Source organism: Pempheris klunzingeri, chromosome 2 (assembly GCF_042242105.1).
Source record: "Pempheris klunzingeri isolate RE-2024b chromosome 2, fPemKlu1.hap1, whole genome shotgun sequence".
Lineage (NCBI taxonomy): Eukaryota > Metazoa > Chordata > Actinopteri > Acropomatiformes > Pempheridae > Pempheris > Pempheris klunzingeri.
This window is the reverse complement of record NC_092013.1, coordinates 1190701-1211884: the sequence shown is the minus strand read 5'-3', so window position 1 is coordinate 1211884 and position 21184 is coordinate 1190701. Positions and strand designations below refer to the sequence as shown.

General features: G+C 44.1%; 1 protein-coding gene across 1 annotated transcript; it reads left to right on the top strand.

The window, feature by feature from the left end:
• Positions 1 to 16979: 16979 nt before the first annotated feature.
• lsm3 (LSM3 homolog, U6 small nuclear RNA and mRNA degradation associated) lies at positions 16980 to 19920 on the top strand. Its single transcript, XM_070847669.1, has 4 exons — positions 16980 to 17010; positions 18148 to 18258; positions 18394 to 18489; positions 19376 to 19920. The coding sequence occupies exons 1-4, from the start codon at positions 16990 to 16992 to the stop codon at positions 19454 to 19456; spliced, it is 309 nt and encodes a 102-aa protein (XP_070703770.1). The 5' UTR covers positions 16980 to 16989; the 3' UTR covers positions 19457 to 19920.
• The last annotated feature ends 1264 nt before the right edge of the window (positions 19921 to 21184 follow it).

The following is a 21184-nucleotide window of genomic DNA, read 5'->3' as shown; positions in this document are numbered from 1 at the left end:
AATCGTATATATATTATGCTGGATTGCAATTATTCATGTGTCACTTTAATGTTGCAGCAGAAAAGGATGGATCAGCTGGGTATATTAACCTATAAAACACTGATCTATAACGTGTATTAATAATCTAAATCTGCAGGAGCTAAAGATGTCAGTCAGATGTAATGCTCTGATGAAGCATGTATGTAAAAATCTCACTAAGAAAACGTACGATAAAAGAATTAAATTCCTAATTTCAGCCCGACAGACTGAAGAGAAGCTGCTCTTCGCTGCAGGTGACCAGTTTTCCTGCAGGGATCCAGAGTGTCGACGTTATTGTTCACACGCCACATAAAAAAAACCACCTGATTAAAAATACCTGTATCATTACACTCATCGCTTCCCGATGCCAGGCAGATCTATTTCTGCATGTGAGAGCCTGCCGTGCACGGCGGGAGGTGGGAGCGTGCACGTGAGGCAGCTGCTGGCATGAGGCCGGGATCCTGAAGCGCGCACACACACACACACACACAGCAGAAACCTGAGCTGGTGACGGCTCGGCCCTGGTTGGTTATTTTAGTCTGCAGACGCTCAGAGGACACATTCGGCTTTGTCTGCTCACTGAAACACACCTCTACATTATTATTAAGTCACTACGCTTTGGTTTGCTGTGGTGGACAAAGTGTCCAGATCCTTTACTGCAATAAAAGTACTAAAACCACACTGAGGAAATAATAAAACTACAAGAAAATGTACTGAATTTAAAGTGTTCCTACACTAAAAGTCTGTTCCTATAATGAGGGAAATGTAGTTAAGTATTAAAGCAGAAAAGTGTCTCCGGTGCTTTCTTAGAAAGATTATCACTCCTCATCATTCATGGAAAAGCAGGATTTTACTGTTGGAGTGGCTGATTATTTTCTCCATCAATCCATTGATTGTTTGGTTTGATCTGTAAGATTCTTTTGGTTTAACCACGAACAGCCATTTTATCGCTCCCATAAAACACACCAGACTCCATTGAGAAAAACAGCTATTTTATCTCACAGAACACAGGAGTTTCTGGGCTAGTTGCTGTGACTTTGGTGTTTTAGCACATTTATTTGATTCTGAACTAAGTCTTTGAAACACCAGAGTCCCACTATAACAATAATAAACCAATTGGTTGAAGAAGCAGCAGACAAACAATGGCTATATTCTCTGAGCTAAAATCCCTGTTTTAGTGAATGTAGTCTGGTGTGTGTGCAGAGAGCGATATAACGGCTGTTTGTGGTTAAACCAAAAGGATCTTCCAGGTCTCTCTCTGTAGGGATCCTTTCCATGATGCTGTCACACACTTAGAATAACACTCTGAGCCTGTCAGTGGATCAAACAAGCTCTTTTAGTGGACCTACTGTGATCAGGTGCAGTTGTCCCAAAGGATCACGTTGCAGCCATTGCAGCCTGTTTGGTGTCTGCTGGCTGAGGTGATCTACTGGACCAGTTCCAACACTTTTACTACCTACCAGCCATCGCATACTACTTCTTTTTGCTTATGGTACTACCGCAGCATGCAGTATGCAGACAGTTGGGGTGTTGCACCTTTAACTTTGACCCTCTCTTACATATTGTTGAAACAATGGTTGGTGCTACGTTTCTTAGATACAACAGACGCTCATACTCGCTCGTATCTCCGAGGATTGTGGGTCAGAGCAGCCAGAGAAGCGCTGCTGGCCGGCACGCTGTACAATGTGACTGGTGTAATAGGACATCCTGGTATTTCTGGCAGTGTGTGTCAGACGCATCATGTCCTGGGACACACTAAATCTTTTCCTGACGCACTGAATGATGGTCCAGGTGTTGGAACGCACCCCCAGTGTCTCCTTCCAGCCTCATTCTTCCCTGCTGTTCCCTACCTGTCCACCAGATGGCCTCTGACTTCCCCTCTGGACCCTGACACCTGACCCTGCTGCTCACCTGTTTCCACTTCCCCCCCGTCAGCCCTGTGTTTAACCGGCCCGTTTCCCCTCTGAGCTATTTTGTTTTTGATCTTCTCTCCCGTCATTAAATCACTGAACCGTCCCTCTGTCGTCTCTCTTCGGGTCCTTCTGGGACTCCGGAGCTGCCGGCTCGTATGCTGGATTTTCCACTGTGAGGTCATTGACCAAAACCAGGTCCAGATCTAATATGAGGACATCAGACAGGGGGGTTTAGGAGCAGTAACCGAACAGCAAGAGCGTTGTTGTTTCCTGTTGGAGCGTCCTAACTGGACCTTTGTCAGACGCCTGGTTCCTGTTTCTTTGAGAGCTTCTTGATGGAGGAGGAGCAGCTGAAATGAGGAGTTTTCTGTCCGACAGCTCCTCATTTGAGCTGAGAAACCTGAATGAGCTGCCGATGTGGCTGCAGGAGGTCACAGAGAGCCGATATCCAGAAGAACAACCTGCTGCTGTCGGCCGGATCGACTTCACCGAACTAGCGACCGAATGTCACAACAGAAAACGTCTGATTTCACTTTAAAAAGGCCGAACGAGGGCAGAGAGTCAGAGAGTCAGAGCTCGCCATCTTTTACTGGAGCGGCTTCATCTCCAGTCTGATCAGCTGGTTTGTTTCCATGGTGACGACAGACGAACTCAGTGAGGACAGAGAGCGTCTGATGTTACCTGATAGGACACAAGTCAAAAGTTGTGTAATTGCCCTTTATTTTTTTTTAAGATTATGAGACAGAGGGTCAGACTGTGGTGTTTTGACCGGATGTGTGTGTGTGTGTGTGTGTGTGCTAGTTAGTCAGTGTGTTAGTGTGTAGTGGAGGTCTATAGTGTGTGTGTACTAGTTAGTCAGTGTGTTAGTGTGTAGTGGAGGTCTATAGTGTGTGTGTGTGTTAGTCAGTGTGTTAGTGTGTAGTGGAGGTCTATAGTGTGTGTGTACTAGTTAGTCAGTGTGTTAGTGTGTAGTGGAGGTCTATAGTGTGTGTGTGTGTTAGTCAGTGTGTTAGTGTGTAGTGGAGGTCTATAGTGTGTGTGTTAGTTAGTCAGTGTGTCAGTGTGTAGTGGAGGTCTATAGTGTTTCTGTTGTTCTGGATCAACATGTTCTCTGTCTTTCTTTAGTCTCCTCTGATGAACAACATGTCTGATTCCTGGATTTTCTCCATGTTTCTCCCAGTCTGAAGTCTTTTCTCACTCATTCTGCTTTAGTGACTTCTGGAACCTTTTAGCTGAGGTTGGACACATTTTAGGGACATGAAGAAGAAGAAGGTCCTCGAAGAAATGACGTCACCAGAAGAAGAAACAGCAGCGAGGACGACCAGAGGTTCACGTTGGATGTGGAGAAACACACTCAGGGTTTTATTAAACTGAGTAAACGTCCACGCTGTCAGAGAATAAAGACAAGCAGGTAAGAACACACACAGTAATGGGTAACACACACTCACACACACACACACAGAGGAAGTCTCGCTGTGAGGTGACAGATTGGAGTCAGTGTGACTCCCAGAGATTCGTTTCTCTCGCTGCCCATGATGCCGATGACATCATCACGCCACTGAGGTGGTGAACAATGTGTCCTGATCCACGTCTCTGGAGAGAAGAGCGTCTGTCCCCAGATCTGGATCCTGTCCCTCTGTCCTTGGGCAGGTAATCTCTGTTATGTGACAGCCGAAGGTCTCCATGATTTCAGCCAACGCCTCTTTTACTCAACGAATATAAAGAAAACATCGGAGGACGTAAAAACACCTCAACAGATACGAACCCCCTGAAATGAGACGCACATCTCAGAAAGGATCCTTTTGGTTTAACCACAAACAGCCGTTATATCGCTCTCTGCACACACACCAGACTACATTCACTAAAACAGGGATATTACACAGTAGTTGCTGGTCTATCGATGTCTCAGTCAGTTAGTTTGTTTGTGTTATTGTGTGATATTGATGTTTTAAAGGGTTAGTTCGTATCCAACACGCTATCTGTGTAAAACACGATAAGACAAACAAACGAAGTGATGGAGGCAGCAGCAGATCAGCACCAACCATAGTCTTCCAGGTAAAATCACTGTTTTTGTGAATGGAGTCTGGTGAAGTACGATCTTACAGGTAGTTGAGGTGTACTGTGGGTGTTTGCATACAGGTGTGGGACGGGCTGAGTGCTGCAGCTTGTTTTAGTTTTTTATTTTTACCGTCATGCGGGAGAGCAGAGCGAGGGGACAGGAAGTGGGACAGCAGCAGATCAGAGCACGAAGCTCCGTTCACAGGCGCCGAGGCTGACGGAAATAAACCTGACAGGCGTTCTTTAGTTCTGCACTCCTCGCTCTGTTCCCTCTCAACTGTGAATATGACACAGCTGAGTCACACAACCCCATGTGTGTGTGTGTGTGTGTGTGTGTGTGTGTTAATGTGCACTTCATTTGTGTGTATGCATGTGTGTGTGAAGCTCTATCAGGTGTGTTCACGCGTGTGTGTCGACAGAAAAACCTAATAGGATCAGTCAACTTCAATCCAATGTCTTGACAATACACCAACGCACCTACGCACATCTCCTCTTTGAAGTGTGTGTGTGTGTGTGTGTGTGTGTGTGTGTGTGTGTGTGTGTCAATCTCCAGCCCAGCAGTGCGTCCTTACTTCCTGCTATAGGCTACGTAAAGCGGATTAAAGCGGTTTACCATCTCGCCATTGTCGTCCCCAATACAATCGAACCGCTGATGTGACTGAACAGACAACACAGTCTGTTTGACACATTTGTGCACACGTCATTAATTCTTTTGTTGCACAGCGTGCTAATCATTTTGTTTTAAGATAATTCTTCCACCTTCTTCTTCTCTCTTCCTCCTGTGTGTCTTCTCCCTCCATCACGCTCTTCTTCTAGACTTCTAGGCAGGCTCAGTGTTATTCTAAGTGTGTGACAGCATCATGGAAAGGATCCCTACAGAGAGAGACCTGGAAGATCCTTTTGGTTTAACCACAAACAGCACACACACCAGACTACATTCACTAAAACAGGGATTTAACCTCCTGTGTGTCCTTGGTGTTTAACGAGTGTTTAATAATGGACATTTTCACTCTTGATGCTACGTCACCGGACTCCCTCATTTGTTCCCATCCGCCACATAACATAACATAACAAAGATCCTCCATAACTACAGATGTGTCACTACAGGCTGGAGTTCAGAGGTCTGAAATGGTGTCCACTTCCTGTCTCCTGAGTGGGCGTGGCCTCCTGGTGGTAGCACCAGGAAGCAGACTATCAATAGTCAATAATCTATCTGAACACCAACTAACTCCGACCTGCACTGTACTGTACAGATCAGTGTCTGTGAGCCAGAGCTCAGGTCCTCCTCAGGTGTCCGTCTCTAAAGTCCATGTCAGTGTCTCAGTGTTCAGAAGTCCTGTTAAACTGCTTCCAATATTCACTTTGGTCACTTTGGGGCCAAAGAATCGATCAGAATCATTGATCACGTCCCTGACACAGGTACAGGAAGTCCGCACACAGGTACAGGAAGTCTGGACACAGGTACAAGAAGTCCTGACACAGGTACAGGAAGTCTGGACACAGGTACAAGAAGTCCTGACACAGGTACAGGAAGTCCGGACACAGGTACAGGAAGTCCTGTTCTTGTAGGTTCAGCAGGCCTCTAACCACAGATATCCTCAGATTGGACACACACACACACACACACACACACACACACACACACACACACACACACACTTATAGACCCTGTGTGTCCCAGTCCTGGTCCTGGAGGCCCCACTGTCCTGCATGTTTTAGAAGTTTTCCTGCTCTGCAGAAGCCCGATAACGACCCGTTCATGTCAGTCAGGTGTGCTGCGGCAGGTAAACATCTAAAACATGCAGGGCGGTGGGGCCTCCAGGACCAGGACTGGAACGCTGCCATAGACTTCCATTCATTTCCTTGAGACTTACCCGAACCGTAACTGGAACCACTGACCCAAATATTCTACCAAGTCAGGATGCAGCATTTTGTCCACAGCTGCACAAACCGTCCTGATAACGGGGCCTTAAGTTAGTGTGTCCCTGAGAGTGACTTAGATCACACACACACACACACACACACACACACACACTGATAGGGCGACTGCAGTGTGTGTGTGTGTGTGTGTGTGTGTTATTGTAGGATTTAGTTAGTAAAGTGAAATCCACAGCTGAATGCCAGCAATCATTTCTCTTCCATTTCCTCCCTTTTGTCGTCACTCCGTCCGTTTCTCTCTCCTCCTCTTCGTCCCTCGTGCCGCTGCGATAACGAGGAAAATGAGTCTGCATTCCCATAATGGAGATTAATAAGTGATATTAGAAACAGCGGTGCCAACATTCATCCTTTCTGCGTGCTAATCAGCCCGTTGACTGAGTGGTTTTTGCTGGTGGCAGATATTTGATGACACACAGCGTTGCAGCAGACTTGCTGTAAGTGCAGCAGTGCAGTCACATCCAAACCCATTAGATAATGGAGCTAATACCGTGATGGAGCAGATAACGCCGTCCTCAGCTCAACTCTCCTCACACAATGTGCAAACATACAGATTTGATACGTTTCCTGGACGGCCGTGCTCAGTTTTTAATTGGCTAGAAAGCAGAAGCGATATTTCAGTGTTATTACGACTGTTTAAAACATTTTACTGCTGCATTTTCTCTGGAAGATGAGTAAAAAACCAAGAAAAGGCTGCTAACTCATCATCTCCACGGAGGCACAGAGGAGGATGTGTGTGCTCCCAGCAGACAGTAACACTAACAACAGATCACATACGGCTGCAGCTCCAACAGGCGGTGAAATAAATGATCCCTTCACCCTGCAGCAAGCTCCACCGCACACAAAAATATTGCTGCTGTCAACCACGGCTTTAATGGATTCATCATGAGCAGCTACTGCGCCGCGCTGCCTCTTCTTCTTCGGTGGTGCTTATTGGTCACCATCTCTCAGTTTTAATGAGGAGCTCGTGTCAGGAGTCCGGTCCTCTTCCTCCTTGTTCGGTTGTTTCATAAAAAGTGCTTCATCTAACGAGCTGTGAGATTAACGACGTGTGCAGCCGGAGAAGTGTTGCTGCTGTCGTGTGTTGTTCATTATGTTGTTGTTGTTGAGGGAAATCAAAGCAGCGTGTTTGTAGACGCGTAGACGTTGTGGCTCTGTGGATGGAAATGTGTGCTGAAACATCTCAGCAGCTCCTGTTACTGGTGTTGGTGAATATCTGTAGACATTTAGCACAAAGCTGTGGTTGAGTACATGGCTGGACCAGAATAAAATGTATATTCAAGTTCAACTCCGGTATTTTTTAAAGTTGTCCTCATCCTGGTGTCTGAGTGACTGGTAGGTAGTAAAAGTGTTGGAACTGGTCCAGTAGATCACCTCAGCCAGCAGACACCAAACGGGCTGCAATGGCTGCAACGTGATCCTTTGGGACAACTGCACCTGATCACAGTAGGTCCACTAAAAGAGCTTGTTTGATCCACTGACAGGCTCAGAGTGTTATTCTAAGTGTGTGACAGCATCATGGAAAGGATCCCTACAGAGAGAGACCTGGAAGATCCTTTTGGTTTAACCACAAACAGCACACACACCAGACTACATTCACTAAAACAGGGATTTAAGCTTTGAGCTTGTTATATGAATGTATGATGTCGGTGAGGCTCCTCAATAGCGTGTCCTGTATATTTATCGACCGTCAGCTGTATATAAAGATGGACGACATGATGGCTCTTTAAAAGAAGTGAAAACATCTGGATCGTCCTCTGGCAGCTGCAGTACGGGCCCATAAACAAAAAAATAAAAATACACTTTTCCTAAAGGTGTTTCTGTCATTTTAAGCTTGTTCTTATCACATTGACGTCTGTTTGAGTGTTATTTTTTCTGATCAGTTTAAATCAGTTCTTTGATGCCCTAAAACGTCATGATTGACAGCTCTGACCAGCGTTTGGCTCTGTCGGGTGGGTTTGTGTCGTCGCCTGCACAAGATGGCAGCGGCCATACCTGCCGGATCTCTTGGCTTCATTCTTGTGCAGCAGGAGGAAGAAGCAGAGACGCTTCGTCCGTCTTTATCTTCAGACCCCTTCGAGTGTTTGGCTGGAGCAGATCACCAGTTACCGTCCTGCTGCTCTTATTAGCTCCGATCATGAAGATAATAAATGTTATTAAACTGCTGCTGTCCAGTGTGCTGAGATATGCTGAGGGAGATAAAACATCTTTATCTCCAAAGCTGATTCAGGATAAACCTCGCTGCACCGGGACCGATCTCAGCAAAGGCAGCGTCAAAGAGTGCAAACTGATGAGAGAGACCTGTGAACACTCAGATCTCTGCAGTGTTTCACTTTTCACTGTGAGTTTTCGGTCAAAATAAAGTGAAACACTGCTGAGATCTGAAAGCCAAAATACCCGAGGCAGCACGTCTCCTGGACCGCCGTCTAGTTTTATTTCCATTCTGCAGGTTAAGAACTACACAGAAGTGTTTAAAGTAAACTACAATCTGCTTAAAATGACTTTATTTAGTCCAGTGGTGGGCCGTCAGGGCCAGCAAGGCCTTCTCTGCTGGCCTAAACTCAGAATCACTGATTTACCTTTTAATATTTTCTCATTAATCTTTTTAGATTATTCCTAATAGTCTCTGCTCTTCATCTCATAGTGTCTCTGTGTCTCTGGGCTGGGGGGCTTCCAGCAGTGTATGTCTATATTAGAGCTTTTATCCAATCATATTTCAGCCATCATGTGTTGCCAGGGTCAAAGAAATCTGCCCTGAGGCCTTCAGGATCTAAAGTGCAGGCGCCCGTAGCTTAAAATACATCACAATGAAACTGTTGCTTTAACCAATCAGATTTCCAGTTGGTGACCCCAGGGCCTTCTAGCAGGTGTACGATGACGTTAGTATTTTCACGTCCTTTGATTGGCTGGTCAGAGAGCTTAGCCAAAGCTAGTGATTCTTACCTGTAGCGACCTGCACGAGCTAAAACTTTATCCTCATCCTGAGTATTAATAGCAGTTTTTTAACCCACAATGGCTGACGGAGGAGAAGATGTTCATTTGGTCACAGATCTACTTAGAAATCCATTTTCAAGGCGGACTTTCCAAGAAAAGCTGGACATTTTGAGGAAATGCCGGCCCACCCCGAAGCTAGCGAGCCTGTCCCAGCCGGGAAAAGGGTTCGTCCGCCACTTTCAGGTCAGCAACTACGAGCGGTACCCTCGGCTTACAGGCTCCGAGGAGCAGATAGTGTTGCTGAGAACGTCTGGTGTTGGCAACTGAACGACTCTGTGTTTGGAGCCGAGTCGGTGGTTCGAGTGTTTGGTGACTTGTTGAATTCTTTTAATTGGGTTTCTTGCTTTAGTGATGTCATTCACTCTCCTAACATGAGATACCTGTCTGCGATGCAGCGTCCTGTTCTACTGCCTTTCTGTATAATACTGATGGTTTCTATAGCCGTGACGTCATAATGATGGTATTCAGAGGTGGTTTGATTCAGGCAGGACGCCACTGAAGGCCCAGGTGCAAAATGATTTAGTCTCATCTGATGGAAAACATGTCTGATTCCTGTATTTTCTCCATGTGGCCCAGTCTGAAGCCTTTTTCTCACTGATTCTGGTTCATTGACCTTTTAGCTGGAGGTTGAGGAGTTCAGAGGGTTGAAGGAAATCTGAGAAATAAATAAGACATAAGACAGAACAATAACAGAGAACAATAACAGAGAACAGTACGCAGCTCTGCTCAGTCTCCAGCTCACATGACGTCTCTGCAGCCCTGTTGGACTGAATAATGAGTGGATGTGAATGGATCTCGTGTTTCCCTGTCAGAGTTTTAAATGAATCCAGTAGAAACAGTCACAGAGGAGAAACTGTGTGTGTGTGTGTGTGTGTGTGTGTGTGTGTGTGAATTCATCTGTTTGACTTTGACTTCATCCATAATTAAACTGGTATAAATCAGCCTGGCGGTCGCGGCCGTGACGTGAAGGGCTGAATGGCGTTTTAACGACTGCAGGGCTATTCTAGGGTCAGACCGACCTAACAGGTACGAACCTTCATCACTCATCCTCCGCTGCTAATTATTCTCCCGTACACTCCCCTCCATTTCTCCACCTCATGGCCCTTCCCCTCCCTGTCAGAGCGTATTTTTAGACCCTCACATTGGAATATGAATGTGTTCTTTACATTAATGCACATCAAGGTGTAAATATATATTATCACCTTCAGCTCAGCGCCTGCAGCCTCACAACAAAGAGCGGCAGTGAACGCCTCATCCAGCTGGACAGCGTTTGCGTTTCCTGTTTGATGTTCTGAGCCAAGAAAAGAGACTGAAGAGGAAGAAATGTTGCAGAGTGGATGGTTTTTTCTAAATTGAATCATTTCCACCTTGGAGTTTGCAGAATGAGACGCTGCTTCGTGCAGCTGCAAGTGACCTGATGTCCTTTAAAAAAAAAAGTCATAATGTTTAATTACGTCCCATCAATCATTTTGTCCAACTGGGTCCCTTTTTTTTAAATGTGTGCAACTCATTTCAGAAGGAAACCTTTGGTTCGACCTCTGAGCTGCTGTGAAAAAGGGCAAAAAGAGGATTTAAACTGCGAATGTTTCACCTCATGTGTTGTGGCTCAAATAATAAACTTTAGGATGACGTGCTTTTGGTATATGTCTTTGATCAATATGTCAAATGTTAAAGAAGAACAAACAGCCGTTATGTGGCTCTCTGCACACACACCAGACTACATTCACAAAAATACTAATTTTAGAATCACACAACATGAGAGTTGCTGGTCTACTTGTTGTGACTTTGATGTTTTAGAGACTTAGTATTGGTCTTAAGTAATGTGCCAAAACACCAAAGTCACACAATAAGACAAACTAACTAACCGATTGAGGCAGCAGGAGATCAGCAACAACCATTTTCTAAGATAAAATTACTGTTTTTGTCAATGGAGTCTGGTGGTACAAAAACACTCACTTTACCTGATAGTTATACTGCAGCCAGCCCCCTGATGGGCATATTCTGTTTAATCTTAAATTTAATCTACAGAAATGCATCATAGTGTATAAGATCAGCACATGTTTGTAGCGATGCCGTCCTGTGAGGACCACTTGTCTCTGAAAACAGTTCAGCTGAATTTTCCAGCTGATCCAAAAGGGTCTGAAACAGTTTATTTAGCCTCAGAAGGAGGATTTTCTTCGCTCATAAAGGAACTCTTCATCCTTCTGCCATGACCCTGCTGCTCCTCGTGATGTTTTGTGTTCTTGTCCCATCTTTGTTTCCTGTTTTATTTTGTAGGAGTCTTGCCTATTCGACCTTACTTCCTGCCGTTGTGATTGTCTGCACCTGTTCCTTCACTCCCCTCGTCATCCTCCCCCTCATACACCTGCTCCTTCCCACTAGTCTCTTGGAGGACCAGCCTGTGTCTGTATTCAGGTCCTTTGTCTCTGAACCCGATGGGGCGTCGATGAAGAGCTGTAGAAGCTGAAGCTGGAGTGGAGGAAAAGGTACAAAATTTACTGAGGAGAAGAAGAAAGCTTTATAACATGGAAATACTCAAGTATTATTATTATTTTCCCATCAATCCATTGATAGTTTGATTTGTAAAAATGGTGAAAACGGTGAGAAATGGTGCCACAAAGAGTCGGAGAACAAAGTGACTCCTTCTCAATGCTTGTTGTGTCCAACCAACAGTACAAACATTACAACACTATTAAAAGATACCTCATACCTCTAAACCAGGGGTGTCCAAACTACGGCCTGTGGTCCCATTTTCATTGGTCTGCTGGAAACTCTAAAACTGTATTGGAAGACGTCCCACACATGGAACCTGCCCTGGACTGTGTTGTACTTCTCAGTCTCACCACTAGGTGGAGTAACTGTCTTAAACGAGGAAGCTTCTACATAAAATGAGTAATAGAAGAAGAAATGTGCTACAGGTGACCAAAGATGGCAGAATTAAGGAAACGTAAGAGAGCAGGTGAGAGTAGAAAGTTTGAGACGTGGTGTGAGATGAGAGCACAGCTGATAACTAATGAAGATCACTTTGACACTACGGAGGAGCTGCTGGATGTTAGCAGGCTAAAGAGCACCAGGACAGGTGAGGATGTGTTTGAAGCTGGGCCAGGTGCAGTCGGCATGATGGGACTTTAATGGGACGAGCTGTGTGGAGGTACGACGGATGGAGCTCCAGCTGGGACAGGTGAGCCCAAAGGAATCTAGGAACTCTCTTCTTAATTTTTTACCAACTGCACCTTTAAGTGAAGCAGCAGCTAAATCAGCTCATGATGGAGTAGAATCTGCTCCTGCTAGCTTAGCATAAAGCTAGTTAGCTTAGCATAAAGGTAGCTTGCTTAGCAGATATAATTTTTCTCAAATCCAGTGAATTTCATGAGACTGTCTGAGCTTTATATTTAAGGTATTTTTGCTCCCAAACACCGACCTCCTCCTCCTCCTCCTCCTCCTCCTCCACCTCCTCCTCGTCCTCCTCCTCCTCCTCCAACACTGAAAGATTCAACAAGTCAAAGTGATAAAATGTGACTTTATTAATTTCCACAGTTCACATCAGAAATTTTCAAAGAGAAATTCCACTGAAGCAAAATCTGCTAAAACATCTTTTTCTGAACTGAGAACTCGGCTGCTGAAGTATTAAAAACACTTGACTGTAAACCAAAGAAGAAGAAGAACACAGGTGATGCAGTCATCTGTCATATTACCAGACCTCCTGGACCACTTCCTTAAATTCCCTGGCTTCCCTTGTGAAAGCACCCTGAAGTGTCCTGCTCTGGTTTACGTGTTTACATCAGCACAAACCATTCAGAGTTCATCACAGTGATTTTATCACACAGCACTCGGTGACGTCGGCCTTCATCTTCCTGCTGTCGGGCGCCATCTTGTGGCCGATCTCTCGCACTCAGGATCCTGTGGCGTGACGAGGACTTTCAGTATTTTATTGTCATTTCAAATCAGTCGACAGACATTTAGTTTGGTGAACTCACACAGAACAAGAACCTGCCTCACATACAGAAAAGGTGATTTAAAGGGCCACTCCACTGTTTCTAACCCTGAGTCCTCTGTGTCCACATCCTGGTGTGTGAGTGACTGGTAGGTAGTAAAAGTGTTGGAACTGGTCCAGTAGATCACCTCAGCCAGCAGACACCAAACGGGCTGCAATGGCTGCAACGTGATCCTTTGGGACAACTGCACCTGATCACAGTAGGTCCACTAAAAGAGCTTGTTTGATCCACTGACAGGCTCAGAGTGTTATTCTAAGTGTGTGACAGCATCATGGAAAGGATCCCTACAGAGAGAGACCTGGAAGATCCTTTTGGTTTAACCACAAACAGCACACACACCAGACTACATTCACTAAAACAGGGATTTAATTTGCAGAACAAAGGAGTTGTTGGTTTAGTTGCTGTGACTTTGGTGTTTTATAGGATTAGTTTGGATCAGAATCAACTCATTAAAACATTAAAGTCACACAATAAAACAAACTAACCTATTAAGAAACACAACAGAACAGAATAAAATAGAGTTTCTTGGCATTTGCATGAGTAAGAGCAGGTATGTTGGAGTTCTTTGTGCGTTTCTCACAGTCAGCTTTGTAAACAAATACAGAACAAAAGTGAGAGCAACTATATATAAATAAACATAAGAATAAAATAAAATTAATACACATAATAAATAAGACAACAGTAGTGAAAGCGCTCTATATAAAAGTAATAATGCCCTGAGTAGGTATGAGATATTGTTATGTAGTGTGCAGAAGTAAAGGAAGCAGTAGACCAGCAGTATGTGTTCTGTGTTCTGTGAGGTAAAAATATCTGTTTTTGTCAATGGAGTCTGGTGCTTTTGAGGAGAGCGATGTAGTGGCTGTTTGTGGTTAAAGATCTCACAGGTTCAGAACCAGCTGTTTTATTGAGCTTTTTAAAGACACCAGACTCCATTGACAAAAAGAGTAATTTTATCACACAGAACACAGGAGCTGCTGCTCTACTGCTGCCTCTATTGGCTAGTTTATTTGTGCTATTATGCAACTTTTGTGTTTTAAAGACTTAGTTCTGATCCAAATGGATGTACTAAAACCCTGAAGATGCTCTAACTGCACCAGCAACTCTCATTCTAAGTGAGCTAAAAATGACTGGTTTTGTCAATGGAGTCTGGTGTGTTTGAAGAAAGTGATATAACTGTACTCTTTTTGTACCCACCAGTCATTTAGACACTATAATATGTATAAATATGGCCCTAAAACTACCCCCCAGTAATGACAGGGTGTGACTGGCTGTCTGCAGTAGTTGTGCTGTAGTTGTGCTGTGTGTCGTGTGTAGCAGGGATCTCTTCCACCACAGAGCCACGCTGCAGCTGAGGGTGGAATGGGTAACACCACTGCTCTGCTCTGCCTCCTCAGCCTGCACAGACACCCAGTATGAAGCACTGGGCTGGACTGGGAGATGAGGCACACACACATCATGTCACGAGTACACAAACCAGGAAACACAGACACGAATGAGACACACACACACACACACACACACACACACACAGAAGGGAATGAGCTGGAGGTTAAAGTAACATGTAAGATATCCGAAACTGATTTTCTTCAACTAATTTAATCTACTCTCAGTGATCGAGTCTGAGTGTTATCACTTCTATCAAAAGTCGGACTGAACAGGGTCATAACTGATTTGCTCTTTTGATCCTTATTTCTCCTAAAAAAAAAGGTGTTTGGGAGAAACAGTCATCTCCAAAATAAGATGATTATTTTTTGGGCCAGCTGTGTGACTTTAGAGTTAATTTGGGTCTGAACTCATGAGTTAAAATACGTGTAACATGTAACTCCATCAGCAGCTCCTGTATTCTGTGAGATAATTTAGTGATTTTGTCAATGGAGTCTGGTGTTTCTGTTTGTTTGAGGTCAAACAAAAAGGATCTTCCGGGTGTTTGATCCACTGCCAGGCTCAGGGTGTTATTCTAAGTGTGTGACAGCATCATGGAAAGGATCCCTACAGAGAGAGACCTGGAAGATCCTTTTGGTTTAACCACCAACAGCACACACACCAGACTACATTCACTAAAACAGGGATTTTACCTCCTTGGTGTTTAACGAGTGTTTAACAATGGGCATTTTCACTCGATGCTAACTTCCTCATTTGTTCCCATCATAGTTGTTACGGCCACTTGCAGTCCTCTATAGCGACAGATGTGTCCACCAGACTACATTCACAAAAACAGGAATTTTACCTGGCAGAAAGTAGTAGTTTCTGGTCTTCTGCTACCTTGAGCAGTTAGTTAGTTAATCTTATTGTGTGACGTTGGTGGTTTAAAGATTTAGTTTGGATCCAAATTAATGTGCTAAATCACCAAATTCACAGCAGCTAGACCAGCAGCTCCTGTGTCCTGTGAGCTAAAATCGCTGTTTTAGTGAATGTAGTCTGGTGTCTTAGAATAACACTCTGAGCCTGTCAGTGGATCAAACAAGCTCTTTTGATTTTTAAAACTTGATTCAGACGAACAGAAGTGTGTTTAATTTTCTCCTCATTCTGCACAGACAAAACTAACAGCTAATAAAATCAAGTTTAAGCAGTTTAAACTAAAAACTAAAGAGGTTTAACGTTACAGCTTTAATTTACCAACTTTCTCACCTGCTGAAGGACACATGGCGTAAAGTCGGCGCGGTGACCTGGACTCACCAAACACCTGATTTACCGGAAGGACGCGGCCAGAAGAAGGTGGAAGTAAAGAGGAACTCAGGTGAGTGACGGGAGGACAGAGCTGAGACGTAGCAGAGAGGTGAACCTACCGCTGCAGACGTGGAGGATGGAAACGTCTGGAAAGAGAGAGGGAGGAGAGGGAGGGCTGCCAGGTCAGACTACATCCCCCGTCCGCAGAATCAGAAACACCTCACTGATCAATAAAGGTCATACAACTGCTCCCATTACAGAGAAGAGAGTATAGAGGAATTACAACAATAACTATAAATATATACCAATGTGTGCATTATATTAGAATATATACAAAAAGTAATAACTTTTTTTTTTGGTTTGAACAAATAAGAAATAAGTGGAAATATGTGATTTATACGAGAATATAAAAGAAAATGATGAATAACAGTATAATAAAACTACTAGTATAACAAAAATATAATGGAACAAATAAGAAGTAAGTAGAAATATGTGATTTATACTAGAATATAAAAGAAAACGATGAATAACAGTATAATAAAACTAAGGGAATTAATAAAAACAATGTAGACATAAGTGCATTATATTAACATATTCAACAAAATAATATAACAGTAGTAATAGTATAACAAAAATATAATGGAACAAATAAGAAGTAAGTAGAAATATGTGATTTATAATAGAATATAAAAGAAAATAAATAACAGTATAATGAAACTGTAAGGGAACAAATAAGAAGTATGTAATATTGAGTTTCAATATTAGTATTGAGACATTTAACAGAATGAATGCAGACAAAAAATAATGAGAAAACACATAAACAAACAACGACGGAGCTCAATGCCTCCATCGGTTAGTTAGTTTGTCTTATTGTGTTTTAAAGATTTAGTTCAGATCCAAATTATTGTGCTGAAACACCAAAGTCTCAGGAACTAGACAATAAACTCTAAAATCACTGTTTTTATGAATGGAGTCTGGTGTGTTTGAAGAGAACAATGAAATGGCTGTTTGAGGTTAAACCTGCCTGAAAAATCACTTAAAACTTTTAAAATCTCGCACACAATCATCGTTTTGTTGCTTTTTTGTTTTGTGAGGGAGAGAAATCACGTTTTTCCTTTTCTGGGTTCAATTGAGGTTCTTTGTTTTGTAAATTTACACGTAAATAGATTTTTATCATTGCCACTATAATCACAGCAACCAAGAAGAACATTATAAAATAACATAAATTGTTGTCACCTGTAAAACATCTCTGCACAGCTGCCAGACCAAAATAAATGGGAGTGAGTTTGAGGATGTTTTTATCAGGTAACAGTTTACATCGGTGTCACTCTGCAGTCTGAAAACACGTGTTTCCTGCAGACCTGGCAACCCGCGCACCGGCCGGAACCACACTGCGCAGACTCAAACTCATGGCGGACGAAGTTGACCAGGTTGGTTCATCTGCGTGAAATTCTGCGGTTTCTCCCGCAACTCTGCGTGTATTTACAAACTGTGGGAGACGGTGGGGGGACAGTTTAACCCGGGCTCTTCATTCAGAGACCCGCTCAGCTGGTTTCACTGTTTGGAGTTCATTTTAAAGCGCGCTGCGGCCTGTGAAACTAGCTAGCTGTGTTAGCATGTTAGCATGCTAACTGCTAACTGCCAAACGGAGCAGAGGTGTGTTAGCCGCGTGCTTCACAGCAGAAACATAACATTAATAACTTTTATAGCTCACATGGTTACACCCGGGTTGTATGTTATTATTAGTCTGAGCAGTAAACACCTCCTCCTCCTCCTCCTCCTCCTCCTCAGTGCTCCTTCATCACAGAGCTCCTGCAGCTTCTCTCAGCTTCATTTCTAATCACTCTGTGGTTTCATTCACTCATCACACTGTGAAAACGTGTCTCAACTCTAAATTGTGCACCTCAGCAGCTGCAGCTCATTTATCGCCGTCATGTGAGTCTCAGAGAGAGAAAAGGGAAGAACTCACGTAACTCTGTGTTTGAAGGTGTTAGTGGCTCTTCTGACCACATTTACATCGGCTCTCTTCAAACACACCAGACTCCATTCACAAAAACAGTAATTTTACCTCACAGAACACAGGTGCTGCTGGTCTGCTGCTGCCTACTTTAGTTAGTCTGTTTGTGTTATTGTGTGTTACACAACTATTGTGTTGGATCTAAACTCACTCTTAAAAACACCAAAGTTACACAATAACAGAAACACAGTAACTGATGGAGGCAGCAGCTCCTGTGTTCTGTTCTCTAAAATCCCTGTTTTAGTGAATGTAGTCTGGTGTGTGTGCTGTTTGTGGTTAAACCAAAAGGATCTTCCAGGTCTCTCTCTGTAGGGATCCTTTCCATAATGCTGTCACACACTGACATTTAAAATTGATGAGAAGCAACAAAAGGCTGTCAGAGTACAGCCAAGAATCTAACGTCTGTGGGCACAAACTGAATGAGCTGCAAACACTAAACTAAATGTTAATGCTGCTGATGTGGAACAGACGGTCGTTGCACTGATGTGGCTCCTCTGTTTGTAAAGTCGTGTCTGTCTCAGGTCTAACTCTTGTCCTTTATGCGCTGCAGCAACCGACCACCAACACGGTCGAGGAGCCGCTCGACCTGATCAGACTCAGTCTAGATGAGAGGATCTACGTCAAGATGAGGAACGACCGCGAGCTCCGCGGCCGACTGCATGTAAGTACACACCCAGCGCCTGCTGACGCCTCCAAAAGAACGTAGTCTGGCCTGTTGTGGTGTCGTTTGGTGCTCTTAGTTTGTGTGTTCATGTTCTTGGCTCTGTGTGTGTGTGTGTGTGTGTGTGTGTGTCAGGCCTACGATCAGCACCTGAACATGATCCTGGGTGATGTGGAGGAGACGGTGACGACGGTGGAGATTGATGAGGAGACGTATGAAGAACTCTACAAGGTACAACACAGCCTCCTGCATGTCACAGACTCATCTCTGCTAACTGAACCACTGGTTTGGTCTGACAGGAGAAGTCCAGCGTGTTTAAACCCCTGATCCCGACCTGTTCATGTCCTGTGTCTAAAGTCAAGTGTGTGACAGCATCATGGAAAGGATCCCTACAGAGAGAGACCTGGAAGATCCTTTTGGTTTAACCACAAACAGCACACACACCAGACTACATTCACTAAAACAGGGGTTTTAGCTCACAGGACACAGGAGCTGCTGCTCTGCTGCTGCTGTGACTTTGGTGTTTTAGTTTGTTACTTTGGATCTGAACTAATGCATCAAAACACCAAAGTCACACAACTGCAAAACACAAACTGACTGATGGAGGCAGCAGCAGAGCAGCAGCTCCTGTGTTCTCTGAGGGTAAAATTCCTGTTTTTGTCAATGGAGCCTGGTACTTTTGAAGAGAGTGATAATAACATGTTTGTGGTTGAACAAAAAGGATCTTACAGGTTGTTATATCGCTCTCGTCCAACCCACCAGACTACATTCACAAAAACAGTGATTTTACCTCACAGAACACAGGAGTTATTGGGAGTTTATATGTTCAGATCCAACATCATATTTGTAACACAATAACCTGAACAGATTTATTTCAAACCCTAAATAGGGCTCCGTTTTTTAAAGATGTGTGAGGAGGAGGAATGTAGAACTAACTTTGTTCGTCTCGACGACAGACAGACAGACAGACAGACAGACAGACAGACAGACAGACAGACAGACAGACAGACAGACAGACAGACAGACAGACAGACAGACAGACGGCTGCTGTAAACGCTGAGCTGTTTTCTTCCTGTTGTTTTCTGTGTTAAACTCATGTTTCTCTGTGTCTCTGCAGTCGACCAAGAGGAACATCCCCATGCTGTTCGTCCGGGGGGACGGCGTCGTCCTCGTAGCCCCGCCCCTCAGGGTGGGCTAACGCCGACCACTTCCTGTTGTCGGGGAGGTCTCTTCCGTCGCCGGCGTCCTCCGATGACTGGAAGGTCAGAAAGAGAGCGTGATGTTTCCTCTGAGCGACTGCAGACGGAGGACTTTGGCGCGGACGACGTTTTTGTTTTGGACTAAATTGTTGGATGATTTCAGGCCGACAGTTCAGTTCTGTTTCTCAGGATGTTTCATTTGATGTCAGTACGATAAGTTGGGTATCATTTTTAATCTCGTTTAGCTGCGCGTGTCGTCACGGACTGACGTCTCTGATCTGCTGCACACGTCCGCTTGTGAACTTTTTATATCGGCTCGAAGCAGAAGTGTTGAAGAATCTGTGAACATTCGGGAAGTTTTACTTTTTTCTCTTTATTTTTGTAGTGTTGGTGCGACGTCGTGCTCGGATGTAGAAACATTTGTTTTGGTAACTTGAATAAAGGAAACGTCTTTGAGTTTAAACTCCAGCTCAGTTTGCTCTCTGTCACTAATTCATGCGGAGAATCGGCTGCGGCGATGAGTCGATCAGCAGAAAATGTGTTTATTGATTTATTTGTTTATCTGATAGAGACGCAGGATGTTAAAATACAGCGTTAGCAAGAATGCTAATTTACAGCATGACAAAAACAGAAACATTTCAAGCGACTCCATTAAAATACAAATATGCAAAGTCGCCAAAACAAACAATGTCAGATTAATGATTAAATCATCCGTTTAGTGTTTTTTTTTTTTTTTTAAACAAACATGTCAAACATCAGAATCTCTGTTTCTGAAGACGACAACTTGACCTGTGGGAAATAAAATGACCTTTTTTCACTATTTTCTGGCATTTTTACCATCTGTGAATGATGAAATCAGAAGGTTAATGGGCAGTGAGAAGAGTCGTTAGCTGCAGCACAGTTTAAGAGAGACGCTCCACCTCAGAGTCACTTCCTGTACCTGTCTCAGGTGCCCCCCCCCCCTTCAGGAGAGCAGCAGCAGGTCCTGAGTCTGTTGAGTCTGATGGAGACGTGAACGTGATCACAGATTCTGAACACTGGGTCAGTTTAACAGGACTCAGAACTGAGACTGACATGGACTTTAGAGACACCTGAGGAGGACCTGATCTCTGAGGAGGACCTGCCTCTGGCTCACAGACTCTCACCTGGTCTGTGGAGCGTCTCCAGCGGGAGGCTGTTCAAGTGCAGCAACAGCCACGACGATAAACGGAAGCTTTGAGTGTCTGAAGAGCAGCCGGAGACAAAGTGACGTCCTCAGAGACTCTGAAGCTGCTTCTGATAGAAAGCCGTCACTCTGCACCTGAGCTAGTTAGCATGGAAGCTAACAGGCTAACAGCTGACTACAACCTGCCCTGAGCTCCAGTCTGACTGATGTTAAACACTGAACAGCTGCAGCTCAGTGCAGGCTCAGATAGATTACTGATTATTGATCGTCTGCTTCCCTCCATCCACACCACCTTCACCACCAGGAGGCCACGCCCACTCAGGAGACAGGAAGTGGACACCGTTTCAGACCTCTGACGGCCTGTAGTGACACGTCTGTAGTTATGGAGGAAATCTGCTGGCATTACAGTGCAGCTCAGAATAAATAAAACAGGCAGATTAAAGTGCAAACAAGCAAATGTGTAAAATAATAAAAAGGAAACATGACAGTTAATATATAATTAGCTTGTTAATGTTAAAGCTGCAGCTGATTCAATGGCTTCATGCTGTCGAGCACCAACCTG